The sequence below is a fragment of the Salvelinus namaycush genome, chromosome 3, assembly GCF_016432855.1.
Source record: "Salvelinus namaycush isolate Seneca chromosome 3, SaNama_1.0, whole genome shotgun sequence".
Lineage (NCBI taxonomy): Eukaryota > Metazoa > Chordata > Actinopteri > Salmoniformes > Salmonidae > Salvelinus > Salvelinus namaycush.
This window is the reverse complement of record NC_052309.1, coordinates 15380267-15394881: the sequence shown is the minus strand read 5'-3', so window position 1 is coordinate 15394881 and position 14615 is coordinate 15380267. Positions and strand designations below refer to the sequence as shown.

The window sequence follows — 14615 nt, the reverse complement described above, 5'->3', positions numbered from 1 at the left end:
TCTCACCATCAACTGTTCAGTGGAGACTGCATGAATCAAGGCCTTCATGGTTGAATTGCTGCAAAGAAACCACTACTAAAGGACACCAATAAGAAGATGAGACTTGCTTGGGCCGAGAAACACAAGCAATGGACATTAGACGTGTGGAAATCTGTCCTTTGGTCTGATGAGTCGAAATGTGAACTTTTTGGTTCTACCCGCTGTGTCTTTGTGACGCAGAGTAGGTAAATGGATGATCTCTGCATGTGTGGTTCCCACCGTGAAGCATGGAGGCGGAGGTGTGATGGTGTGGGGGTGCTTTGCTGGTGACACTATCAGTGAATTATTTAGAATTCAAGGCACACTTAACCTGCATGGCTACCACAGCAGCGATACGCCATCCCATCTGGTTTGCGCTTAGTGCAACTATAATTTGTTTTTCAACAGGACAATGACCCAATACACACCTCCAGGCTGTGTAAGGACTATTTGACCAAGGAGATTGATGAAGTGCTGCATCAGATGACCTGGCCTTCACAATCACCCGACCTTAACCCAATTTAGATGGTTTGGGATGAGTTGGACCGCAGCCAACAAGTACTCAGCATATGTGGGAACTTCTTCAAGACTGTTGGAAAAGCATTCCTCATGAAGCTGGTTGAGAGAATGCCAAGAGTGTGCAAAGCTGTCATCAAGGTAAAGGTTGGCTACTTTGAAGAATATAAAATATATTTTGATTTGTTTAACACTTTTTTGGTTACTACATGATTCCATATGTGTAATTTCATAGTTTTGATGTCTTCACTATAATTCTACAATATTGAAAATAGTAAAAATAAAGAAAAACCCTTGAATGTATAGGTGTGTCCAAACTTTTGACTGGTACTGTATATCAACGCAACATGCAGAAATGTCCATGCAGGAACATATGGACCAGGCCATGAGGTAGTGCTGTACACTCTTAGCGTTAATGGTATTGTACACTCTTAAAAGAAAGGGCTCTCTTCCTAAATGGTCTTCAAAAAGGTTCTGTATAGGACTGTAATGGCCATTATTTTAGCAGTGTACTTACTATACAGGATGATGAGATGAGATTTCTTAGTGGAGTAGTGCTTAAAGTCCTGCAATGTGGTCTCAGGGCAATTTGTATTATTCTGTAATTATAGGACGTGTAGTATCATGCGTCTTACCCAGTCATACAATAGCATAAGAATTGGATGACTTAACTAACTTATCATATAGCATTCTAATTTGATTTGTCACATGCTTTGTAAACAACAGGTGTAGATTAACAGTGAGATGCTTACTTATGGTCCTTCCCAACAATGCAGAGAAAAAAAGAGAAATAATAAAAAAAATAACATAATGAGTAAATCTACAATGAGTAACAATAACTTGGTTATATACACGTGGTACTAGTACCGAGTCGATGTGCAGAGGTACGAGGTAATTGAGGTAGATATGTACATATAGGTTTTTCTTTGAGACCAGGTTGCTTGTTGTGCTCTAACGACAAAGGAGAGTTACGGGGAGAATTGACAATGGCGGTTAGGGGCACTAACAACAAAGGTTAGGTGAATTGGGTTAAGTTTAGAATAAGGGGAAGGGTTAGCTAAAATGCTGCAGTTGTCCTCGATGCGACTCGAACACGCAACCTTTGAACTGTTAGATGGTCGCAGATTACGCCTACTCATCCTCCCTGACCAATCTCACTACTTTAGTTTCTGTCTAATGTAACTCAAACGTTAGTAAGTATGTATCATACTTGTAAATCTTGGAGGGAATATGGTGTAATTGCAGACCCCAATTCGGGGGATTTCTTGATGTAGGTGTTCCCTAATATCAGGAAACGCCCATTGATACCTGCAATTGGTCAGTTCTGGTGTTATGACACTGATGGTTTCTCGACACAGATGATTCGTTTGCATAGCATGTTAGGATAACTAGCGTGGCAGGTTTGGATAACTAACGTGGCAGGTTAGAATCATTAACGTGGCAGGTTAGGTGAATTAGCGTGACAGGTTAGGAGACTGAGGTTATGGTTAGGAAAAGGGTTAGCGCGAAAGAAACAGCCACGGACCAATGGCGAGTGTTAATGGGTATAACTTGATATCAAGAAACACCAATATCAGTAAACACGCTTCATTGCTGTCTGCAATTATACCCTTCTACTTGGAGGTGCTCAGAAATACTTCAAGTATGTTTGTATGGCTCTGAGGTCAGGCTGAGCATTGATACGGAGGAATGCTTTCACAGTACTCCTCGCATGACTGTTAAGCCTCGCAATACTGACTGGCATGGTGGTTACGCTTTAGCAAAGGTTAGCAGTTATCTCCAACACTGAACAATTTTTCAATCAGTTTGTCTCCTCTGAGGTTTGGAAAAATGTCATGACAACACGATGGGACAGAAATAGTTCATGATAAGCAAGTCGTCTTCAATCTAACAAAACGGGACGATAATACAAGTGGCTGTACAAGTGCCTAAATAACAGCGGACAGAGACTTGTAGTCATTAAGAAATCAACAGTTTGTTTTGATTTGTGCAATCTTGGGCTATTGTTATTGTCTGAGTGGCCTCCCGATGGGTGGTTCAACTGTGTCACCCTGGCTGTAGTGATGTCATCAGGTGTGTTTGTCACATCCGAACTGTGTGATGAATTCACTACAACTGCTATCATTGCATTCTTTGTAGTATTTCAAACATTTTGTATGATCTTTTATTTACTTTATTGTCTATAAACATTGACAGACTTTGTGTGCAAAGTTTTTAACGATAAAAAAACGTAATGTACAGTATACATCATTGCACTCCAACTTATTATCATTTTAATGAGTCTGAGCTGTCAGGCAGTTAAAAAAACGGATCAAAGTCTGATTGTACTCTTCTCTTTTTTCTATTACACTGATTATACCTAAGGATTTCTGCAACAAGTAGATTAATGAATATGTCTGTCATAAACCTATTTACAGGTATGTCATCAAATGACATGCGAGTGAAAAAATGTATTAATCTCATTTTATATGAGAAGTGTGTTTTGAGGGGACAATTCTGCTTTTCCAATTATTTTGCAGTCTATACTGAGTATTGTCTCTGCATGGTAAGTCAGGACAGCCTCAGGGTCTTTGGTCGTTCCCTGTAGATGTAACCCTTTTGCAGATCTTGAAATCTATTGACAGGCGCAAGTTTCAATAGAGGTTCTTGATTCTCAAGACCACTGAGCTGAATAACTTTGTTACAGCAGAACGTCACCTATTTCAATACGTTTTGCAGTTGAACCAGAGACCGCAGATGTCCTTGCTTCTCTGAATAAAAGAAAAAGCGGGTAAAAAAACGAGTTATTTGGTGAAGTTACATGACATGCAACTCTCTTTTCTATGTGTACAGACACAGGGATGCTGGCCCATGTTGACTCAGTGATTCTCACAGTTGTGTCAAGTTGGCTGGATGTCCTTTGGGTGGTGGACCATTCTTGATACACATAGGAAACTTTTGAGCGTGAAAAACCCAGCAGCGTTGCAGTTCTTGACACAAACCAGTGCGCCTGGCACCTACTACCATACCCCGTTCAAAGGCACTTACACCCTCTGAATGGTACACATACACAATCCACGTCTCAAGGCGCTTAAAAATCCTTCTTTTTAACCCGTCTCCTCCCCTTCATCTACCCTGATTGAAGTGAATTTAATAAGGCATCAATAAGGGATCATAGCTTTCACCTGGATTCACCTGGTCAGTCTATGTCATGGAAAGAGCAGGTGTTCTTAATGTTTTGTATTCTTAGTGTATGTACATTTCTCCTTGAATGACAGATTGCATACTTTAGTTTACACACTGTGCTATAGTGGTAGTAGATTGGTAGAATCCATTATAATATAGCATCCCCCATAAATAAGCACTGTAGTCATTCTAAGTGATATAAACCAATCCAACATGTTTTCCATGGTTCTTCCATAATGCATGTGGTAAAGGATTGAACCATCTTCACACTCTCAGGTGTAAAGGATTCTGTTTGTAGATGAAAGCCTCATACTTTTTTATGAGCACATATTGTGACATAACAATAATATACTATTAATAGTAGTTGTGTAAGTCCTGTTTTGATTCCTTTGATCCAATGCTGTTAATGGCTGGTTGAAGTGTCGCTATAGGTAATGACAAAAGTGTAGTTTTATTATTATGTAAGTGATTCATTTTCATAGTGGCTGGCTATTTTCCATTAGAGTACTATCTTTGGCAGGATTGCAGTGTCCATTATCTAAAGTCACTTTGCTCTCTGCCTCTGTTTCTGTTATCCAATGCTGAATGCATATCCAAGGTGGTATGGTGGAAGTTCAGTTGTATGTATTGTGTTTAAAACCCTTTCAGAAACACATGGTCAACAAAAGTACATTTCAGTGAAATCATACATTTTGCTTTGTAACAAAACTAATTAATTTTATGACCATAATCTCTAGGGTCAAGAAATATGCTCTACTTCTACATACAGGACATCTCAGTTTGAACATTTCAATTCTTATGATCTAGCAGACAGCCATTAGCTAAAGTCTGACTAAAAGGACTCACTTTGTTCAAAACTCCAAGGCCTGTATTACAAAGCTTTCTCTACCTTATTTCCCTCACATTACAACTTAAACTACATCACATTACAACGTAAACTACCTCGCATTACAATGTAAACTACCTCGCATTACAACGTAAACTACCGGCACAAATAGCATGTACTGGATCTAGGCCGCATGGCTATAGAGTCAACCAGTCAAATTAAATCCACTCTGGACTGCCTCCTAAATATGGAACATGTACCCCATTTAACGGTATCCTCAAGATCCCTTGTTATGTATTATGGTGATCAGGGGAGGCCTGATGACATGGCAAGCACAGAGATACACAGTGTATCTCACCTCTAGCTTTTTATCATCTGCTGACTAGCAGCCAGTCACTATTAGTCCTACTCAGTCTCCTTTTCAGCTTATTTATTACCTGATTTCTTTAACAAAAGGCACATCTCAATAGGTGGCCCAGGTATCCTCGTGACATAGTACTTTTGTTCTCTATTGTACCTCTGAGGACTAAACACCTCCCTCTGCAACTGGATCCTGGACTTCCTGATGGGCCGCCCCCAGGTGGTAAGGGTACTGTAGGTAACAACAAATCTGCCACGCTGATCCTCAACACGCTGATCCTGAGCACGCACCCCTCAAGGGTGCGTGCTCAGTCCCCTCCTGTACTCCCTGTTCACTCATAACTTCATGGCCAGGCATGACTCCAACACCATTAAGTTTGCCGATGACACAACAGTGGTAGGACTGATCCCTGACAATGGCCGTGTGGTGCAAGGACAACAACCTCTCCCTCAACGTGATCAAGACAAAGGAGATAATTGTGGACTACAGGAAAAGGAGGACCGAGCACGCCCCCATTCTCATATACGGGGCTGTAGTGGAGCAGGTTCAGAGCTTCAAGTTCCTTGGTGTCCACATCACCAACAAACTAACATGGTCCAAGCACACCAAGACAGTTGTGAAGAGGGCACGACAAAACCTATTCCCCCTCAGGAGACTGAAAAGATTTGGCACGGGTCCCCAGATCCTCAAAAAGTTCTACAGCTACACCATCGGGAGCATCCTGACTGGTTGCATCACTGCCTGGTACGGCAACTGCTCGGCCTCCGACAGCAAGGCACTACAGAGGGTAGTGCAAACAGCCCAGTACATCACTGGGGCCAAGCTTCCTGCCATCCAGGACCTCTATACCAGGCTGTGTCAGAGGAAGGCCCCCAAAATTGTCAAAGACTCCTGCCACCCTAGTCATAGACTGTTCTCTCTGATACCGCACGGCAAGCGGTACCGGAGCGCCAAGTCAAGGTCCAAGAGGCTTCTAAACAGCTTCTACCCCCAAGCCATAAGACTCCTGAACAGCTAATCAAATGGCTACCTAGACTATTTGATTTGCTCCCCCTTCTATGCTGCTGCTACTATGTTTATTATCTATGCATAGTCACTTTTATAACTCTACCTACATGTACATATTACCTCAAATACCTCGACTAACCTGTGCCCCCGCACATTGACTCTGTACTGTACCCGTACTCCCTGTATATAGCCTCGCTATAAAAAGCCTCTCTTTTTACTTAGCAGGTATTTTGCTTAAAACTGCATTGTTGGTTAAGGGCTTGTAAGTAAGTATTTCACTGTAAGGTCTACACCTGTTGTATTCGGCGCATGTGACAAATACAATTTTATTTTATTTATTGTTCCTCAAGCAGGGGGAGGCAGATGACATCACAAATCCCTATCAGACCAACTCCTTGAATGCCCTTCTCCTTGAAATGTGCAGTTGTGTCTATTTTGCCCCAACCAGTTTTTTTCCCCCTTTAGCGTGTGTACCACTAATTTACTGTATTTATACTTGGGATATCGCTTTTCAACAGTAAAAGTTCGAAAATCGCTGGAGGATGTCTTTAAATGACACGAAATGTCACTCATTAATCTATGTTTAAACATAAATGCACACGTTCTGCATCATGTTTTATACATGTCGAGAAATTACATTAGATAGACATGATCGAAATGGTAAATCCCGTTAACAACTAATGTTTTTATTACTGATGACTACTGAAGTACAGATGGCTATCTTAATTTGATCACTATTGTCGCAGAGAATTTTCCCTGCACTACAGGAAATGCAAACTTATATTGTATTCAAGGTTTAAAAAGGCTTCTAAAATGTGTAATTTCCACTTAAAAATGTCAGACAAAAATGTCCATTAATTATAATCCACATAATAATCCACATGTCCTGTTGCTGTAGGATTATTTTCCTGCTGTGAGAAACTGGTAAAAAATTAAGATATTACACCTGTAGTGTTTTTTTAATCCCAGTAACAAGACACAACATGGGGGTGTGCATGTTTCAGTGGAATTTATTCAAAGATAACAAGCAATTATGATACATTATTGATCAGGGGAGTTATTACCTGTTTCTGATTTAGGGATTTGACGTGAAAAGGAACTAATTGGAGCTATCTCCATACCACATGCACTAACGAGCAATCAACAGGAAAATAACATTTGATGGCATGAATACGATGAGAGGATGGGGACTATTCTGAAACAAAAACATCCACATGCAGTACAGCCTGTCTCATGCAGTGGTACAGTATAGAAGAAAAGGGAGTCATTTTTGTCATTTGGATAGCTTCACTCAAATCTCCATCAAAGCTTCAACTGATAACACTTTATACAAGAAGACCATTTAACAACAATTTCCACTTAACAACCAAAGCAGGACCTAAGGACAATATCTAACATGACACAATTATTACAAATAGCTCGAAACTCTGTGTGAGGTGGATATCAGTCCTATTTAAACTGAAAGCTACGAAACATACTTATCTAGAACAGTCCATCGACAAACTGCAATCTGGTAATGCAAACGTATCTCAAGATCACTTCTACGCTATATACAACCACATCATTGTCTTGCACTATTTTAGGTTACACATTATTTGGATAGTACATCGGTAGATGCTTTACAGACTATCAGTACATTTCAACTAAGTATCTACTCACTCTAACCTTAACCCTTATTCTAAAACTAACCCTAACACTAACCGTAACCTTAGCTAGTAGCTGCTTATCAATAGATAGTTTGTTGATAATATGACCATCTGTAGATGCTATCCGGACTATCCAAATAAGTGTGACCCTATTTTACTACTCCAATAGTTAAAGCAACATTCTGCAGAAGCTGCAAAAATAAATACACAAAAATATACTGACAATCACAAACACAGATAAATAACTTTTTCACATTGTAAACACAACACTTTGATCTGTATTCATACACAGTCCACACCAACATCAACCTGTTTATAATTCAAGTTTGCAAGCCACCTGTTAGTGCAAGGGTTCTCAAACCTTTTGGTTCCGGGGACCCATTTTGTGATAGCAAATTCATCAGGGACCCCTCATAACCAGAATACAACTCAAGTAAATAATTACTCTGACTTTGGCAGTGCATGGAAGAAAAAAACCAAGTCTCCGGCCCTGTAAAGGAACATTTTAAAGGCCCACCTCTTGACATTGTAGAGAACATTTAGCAGTTTTCAACAAATTTCCTGCAATTCTGCACATTTAGCCATGGGCAGAGAGAAAACGTTGCAGTTTTAAAGCCTAAATTACAGTGCATTTATGTCCACCCAAAAATTGGAGGACTACAAGAAGTATTGAGTTGAAAATGCTATAATTGGTGGAGTAAAGTGGATACCAACATCCCTGTAAGCCTCCCTAGGCCTATGTTGCCCAGGGTTAAGAACCTAAATTGTAGATTCATAATATTATTAAGAACATCAATTTTAGATTCATAATACAACATTGTATAGTATTACACCCTCTAAACGTATTCCACTAATCCCTAAAATGTGTTTAATCTGTTGCTGTAGGTAATATTCATATAAAAATCTATAAAATGCAAAACATTTGATCTGGTCGTGGACCCCCTGCAGTACCTCTGTGCACAGGAGGTTGGCGGCATCTTAATTGGGGAGGACGGGCTCATGGTAATGGCTGGAGCGGAATTGGTGGAATTGTATCAAATACATCAAACACATGGTTTTCATGTGTTTGATGCCATTCCATTTGCTCCATTCCAGACATTATTATGAGCCGTCCTCCCCTCAGCAGCCTCCACTGCCTGTGGACCCCACTTTGAGAACCCCTGTATTAGAGCATGTAAGGTTACATACTTCAAGAAAACACACAATTGGATTACCCTTGCCAGTTCATTTCAGTTACTTTCTCGGCACCATATCTGCTCTGCATTCTACCATCTGGGATAGGCTCATATATGGTTCACAACACATCAATATTCATGCAGTAAGTAACAGCAAACATTGTGAACAGAATTTGTATAGTTTAACTCAAAGAAATGTTGCTATCGTGGAATGTCATTCCTTGACCAGAAGAAATCAAACAACGTGCTATTTGCATGTGAAAATGTGATCTCTGTTGTCTATTTTTGTGGCTCTCTGGGGGAGTGTATTGGATATCAGCCATAAGGTCAACTCAAATGGGTAATGAATGTCAGTAATACCCAGTTAGTAGTAACATATGAATGTCCTCCTACATTACCTAAAGATTTCCCTAGACCATTATTTATCTAAGCAACCTGTAGCGAACAACTCTGTAGCTGGAGGACAGTAAGCTGAGCTGGAGGACAGAAATGGAGGTGGTTCACTTTATTCTTCCCTCACATGTATTATATTATAATGGGTCTCTGTAATGACAGTTTAATTGAGGGCTCCTATATAGGACACATCTAGCATTACAGTCAGGTGGAAAGAGCTCTTTCACAGTAAAATGTCATGACAATACCCTCTTATCTCCAACCTGTTCATTCTCCAACCTCACCATGTATACACCCCACTGTTGTTGTCCACCCCACTGTTGTTGTCCACCCCACTGTTGTCCACCCCACTGTTGTTGTCCACCCCACTGTTGTCCACCCCACTGTTGTTGTCCACCCCACTGTTGTTGTCCACCCCACTGTTGTTGTCCACCCCACTGTTGTCCACCCCACTGTTGTCCACCCCACTGTTGTCCACCCCACTGTTGTTGTCCACCCCACTGTTGTCCACCCCACTGTTGTTGTCCACCCCACTGTTGTCCACCCCACTGTTGTTGTCCACCCCACTGTTGTCCACCCCACTGTTGTTGTCCACCCCACTGTTGTTGTCCACCCCACTGTTGTTGTCCACCCCACTGTTGTTGTCCACCCCACTGTTGTTGTCCACCCCACTGTTGTTGTCCACCCCACTGTTGTCCACCCCACTGTTGTTGTCCACCCCACTGTTGTCCACCCCACTGTTGTCCACCCCACTGTTGTTGTCCACCCCACTGTTGTCCACCCCACTGTTGTCCACCCCACTGTTGTTGTCCACCCCACTGTTGTTGTCCACCCCACTGTTGTCCACCCCACTGTTGTTGTCCACCCCACTGTTGTTGTCCACCCCACTGTTGTCCACCCCACTGTTGTCCACCCCACTGTTGTTGTCCACCCCACTGTTGTCCACCCCACTGTTGTTGTCCACCCCACTGTTGTTGTCCACCCCACTACCTTTCAATGCTCCCACGCCTGACACACAGCAGCCCCCATTGGAGAGAGTCCATCGACATCCTCCGCATGAACACCCCTTTTTATTGACACTCCACCGTTACTGTTACTTCCCTCTGCCTCTGAGCCCCGCCAGCCTCCTGCCTCGGCCGAGGACTCTGCCTTCCTCTGCTCCATCTCTAGACACACGCAGCCTGTCAGGTCGCTGTCGGTGTGGATGCGGTTTCTCACCCCCCGGATGGTGAGAGGGTTGGCGCTGAGGGCTGTGTCCCGGGTGGTTCTGGCCTTGCACCCCTGCTGATCCTTGCTCACCGCCTGCTCCTGGGGGACAACGCTGCAACAGGATCCAGGACGACAGGCAGCCTGGAAGCCCTTCTTAAAGTTTTCATTGAAGTAGCCATAGATGATGGGGTTGATGCTGGAGTTGGAGAAGGCCAGCCAGTGGGAGAAAGGGAAGATGTAGCCTGTCAGAAGGTCCAGTTGGTCCCCTTCAGGTCTGGCGTAGTCTGTGAGGAGCATCAGGGTCCAGAGTGGCAGCCAGGACAGCATGAAGAGGAGAGCCACCACGATTAGCATTTTAACCACCTTGACCTTCCTCTGGGAGATAGGGGACTTAATATCTGGGTGCCCGCTGCTGGACAGAACAGCTGTAGCAGAAAGCTTGGCTCCGATGCAGCCATACATGATCATGATAAGAGCTAAGGGCATCAGGTAGATGTGTGTGAACAGGACCATGGTGTAAACTTTCCTCATCTCAGGGTCAGGCCAGGTCTCATAGCAGTAGTAGAGAGGGTAGATTTTGTTGTCACTGGATACCATGAAGTGACCCTTCTCTTGATCCACCGTCAGCATCACAGCCGACGGAAGCATGATCACCAGTGCAAGAGCCCACACCAGCCCTATAGTTGCCTTAGCAACAAGAAGGGTTAGCTTGGGCTTAAAGGGGTAAACAATACAGCGGAATCTAATGGGAGAGAGAGAGAGGAGAGATAGATGAGAAGTGATGAAGCGATTCATTTCACTAAGGATTCTTTATACGCCACATACAGATGTAGGATATTAATTTGATCACTACTTTGTTGCTGAGCAGGAAATGCAAACTTGTAGTGTATTCAAGGGTTAAATGGCTTCTAAAGTTTGTAATTACTACTTTAAAATTTCCAACTTGATTTTCTCCAATGAAAAATGTATCAACAAAAAAATGTTGATTAATTATAATTCATATTTCCTGTTGCTGCAGGATTATTTTTCTTCTGTAGCAAACCGGCTCAAATTAAGATCCTAAATCTGTAGATTAAACAATTTACTGTAAAACACGAAGTGTTTAACATGCATACATGAAAGCCTTTCTATCCCCTTCCAATTCACATGTGCAGATACTAACAAGTACCCTGCATGCCTAAAGGAGACAATGGGGGAGGAAAGAGGTGGGGGACTTACCTGTCCACAGCGATGGCAACCAAGGTGAAGACAGATGCAGCCACTGATATCCCCTGTACCAGGCCACTTAACTTACACACTGCATTGCTAAAGGGCCAGCCTGTCAAAAAACAATAGCAACAATAACACTTTATTGATGAGCTGCCAGACATTTCAATGAGAGTCAATAGCCATACTGTGAACGGGTGTTTTTGGCATTTTTGGTACACATGAGTTAGTTTGGTACACGTGAGTTAGTTTGGTACACATGATTTGGTCATAAATAATAAACAACTTCAGGAGTACTGTACATTTAAAACCTACATGAAAGATGCCAAAATACCTTTTTGCACAAGAGTGGATCAAGTATTTATACCTACCCAACGTGAATATGTAGCCAACAAAAGGTGTGTTTTGAAAAGGTAATTACTGTAAGTTAAGACTTCCCGCCCGAGTGATTTTATGGCAATGATTATTTCACACTTTTGTACATTTGGGGTTTTCTAAAAGCACTTTTACTGCCTGGACTCAACTAATGTCTGTATTGAAGAGATGAAGAGATTGTGAAGAACTGTCTAAAAATGTAAAGCTATTCATCAGGCTGTCAAATGAAAGACAGCTGCAATCATCATGTTCAGACCTACTATTTTTCTCTCAGTTCTGAACTATTCAAACATGAATCTGCAATATCCAATTTACATTTGCATTTTTGTCATTTAGCAGATGCTCTTATCCAGAGTGACTTAGTTAGTGCATTCATCTTAAGATAACTAGGTGGGACAACCACATAGCACAGTCATGGTAAGTACATTCATCTTAAGATAACTAGGTGGGACAACCACATAGCACAGTCATGGTAAGTACATTCATCTTAAGATAACTAGGTGGGACAACCACATAGCACAGTCATGGTAAGTACATTCATCTTAAGATAACTAGGTGGGACAACCACATAGCACAGTCATGGTAAGTACATTCATCTTAAGATAACTAGGTGGGACAACCACATAGCACAGTCATGGTAAGTAGATTCATCTTAAGATAACTAGGTGGGACAACCACATAGCACAGTCATGGTAAGTACATTCATCTTAAGATAACTAGGTGGGACAACCACACATCACAGTCATGGTAAGTAGATTTTCCTCAATTAAGTAGCTATCAGCAGAGTCAGAGCTAGTAAGGTTGAAAAGAGTCATGTGCGAGTGTTAGTTCACCAAAGGCTTTTCTTCTTTTTTTACAAGACAATGATAAAAAGGCTTGCTATTAATAATAGTAAAAATTTAAATAATACAATTCAACAACAGGCTGGCAATTCAGCTTGTGAGATGTGTGAAGATTGGTGAGAATGAATTGAACTTATCTAAACCATTGCAAAGCTGGCTAGGCTGGGGCATGTGCAAGTTCAGACATATATAAGACCCCTGCTGAAACAGAGTCATACAATACATGCGAATGACTACTGGGGATAGCTAGAATTATGTTTCTTTCAAGGCACAAGATGGGTTTATCCTAATAACTGTTGTAATCAATAGCTAAAGGAAACTGGCAAATCAGTTATAGAAATAACTGTCTTTCTCTAAAGGTTGCATCATTCTTTCATTAAAGCTAACAGCAATGAATACAGAGTATCGTGTTTTATTAATTTACAGAATCATTATAGCAGTAGGGTAAAACCAACTCAGTGGCTTTGTGGTTAGAGTTTGCGCCCTGAGATTGGAAGGTCATACCAAAAAGACTCTAAAAATGGTAGGACTCTATGCCTCTCTGCTTGACACTCAGCATTAATGAGATGGATTGGAGGTAAGGCCCTACGATAGACTAGCCTCGTGTCCAGTGGGTGTACTTGTCTCTGTAGTGTGAGGCAGCTTGATGTACAAGAGATAGGCCATGCTTCTATAAGGTATTACTGTACCTGTGATGAGGTTGTCCACCAGCGTAGTCGGAATGCAGAAGATGCCCACCAGCAGGTCACTGATAGCCAGGTTGAGGATGAAGAGGTTGGTAACTGTCCACATGTGACGGTTCTTAACCACAATGAGGCACACCAGGCAATTACCCACCATGCATGGCATGAAGATGAACAGGTAGGCTAGGGTAAAGCTGGCTGCTATGGCCAAAGAGTGTTGGTAGTAAGGGGAGAGCTTGACGCTAGAGACGGTGCAGCTGGAGTTGATGTTGGTGCAGTCGGTCAGGTTGGTGAGGTTTGTTGAGAGAATAAGGTCAGAGGTCATGTAAAGAGTAGTGGTCAATTGAAGTTCCAATGTGTCCTCCATCTTGAACTCCTCTTATTAGACCAGGAGAACAGTCAGGCTAAAAAATACCCCAAAAAACAATAACATATTTATTACACGGGAGTAAATCATTACAAATATTTGGCGTCTTAAAAAAAAAGCTAAATCACATTAAGTCTTTTGTCACTTTGGTAAATTATATTTTTTGTTGACTTGTTTTATCGACTTCTGGTAGATATATATGGTTGTCCAGGTGATCAATTGAGAATGCAGTGTATGGTTTAGGCCAATCCACTGTAGGACCTCAGGATCCTGTGTACAGTATGTTTCAGTAATCCACCAAAAAAGGTATGTTTGTTAGCTGTCTCCATGAAGCGACAATGACATGCATAAGAAGCATTACAATTAATTATGGGTAGTGAGGTGACAATGTTGTTGTAAGTATAGCGAGATGGTGAATGTCGATTAATGAATATCAGAACTTCTCTATGACAACCATTCAGCTTGGAGCGCTCAACAACCATTCTATTTGCCTGAATACATTCTGTTTTTCAAATGGGATGAGAGATGTTTGTGACAGTCATTGGCATTATGATAATATCACAATGCCAATGATTGTCATAAGTAATACCAATGACTGTCACAAACATCTTTCATCCTCTTTGAACGTAGACTGTCAACAAAGATGTTTTACATTCAACAACTCCAGTTAGTTCTGATATCTCTTATTCATTCAGCTTTGATAATGCTCTTTTTAACTATACTATCATGTTTATGATATGCTAATAACGTGTATAAAGATTTATAAACATACACAGCCAATGTTAAACCTTATTAAATATGGCGGTTTTGTACTTTTTTTGTACA

The 14615-nt window shown here is 41.5% G+C and overlaps 1 protein-coding gene across 1 annotated transcript; it reads right to left on the bottom strand.

Moving 5' to 3' along the window:
• Positions 1-10101: 10101 nt before the first annotated feature.
• On the bottom strand, positions 10102-13790 carry LOC120044233 (neuropeptide FF receptor 1-like). The gene is made up of 3 exons (XM_038988839.1): positions 13430-13790; positions 11536-11635; positions 10102-11059 (listed from the first exon to the last, which is right to left on the bottom strand). Exons 1-3 carry the CDS (start codon positions 13788-13790, stop codon positions 10102-10104), a joined length of 1419 nt encoding a protein of 472 aa, XP_038844767.1.
• Positions 13791-14615: the final 825 nt, after the last annotated feature.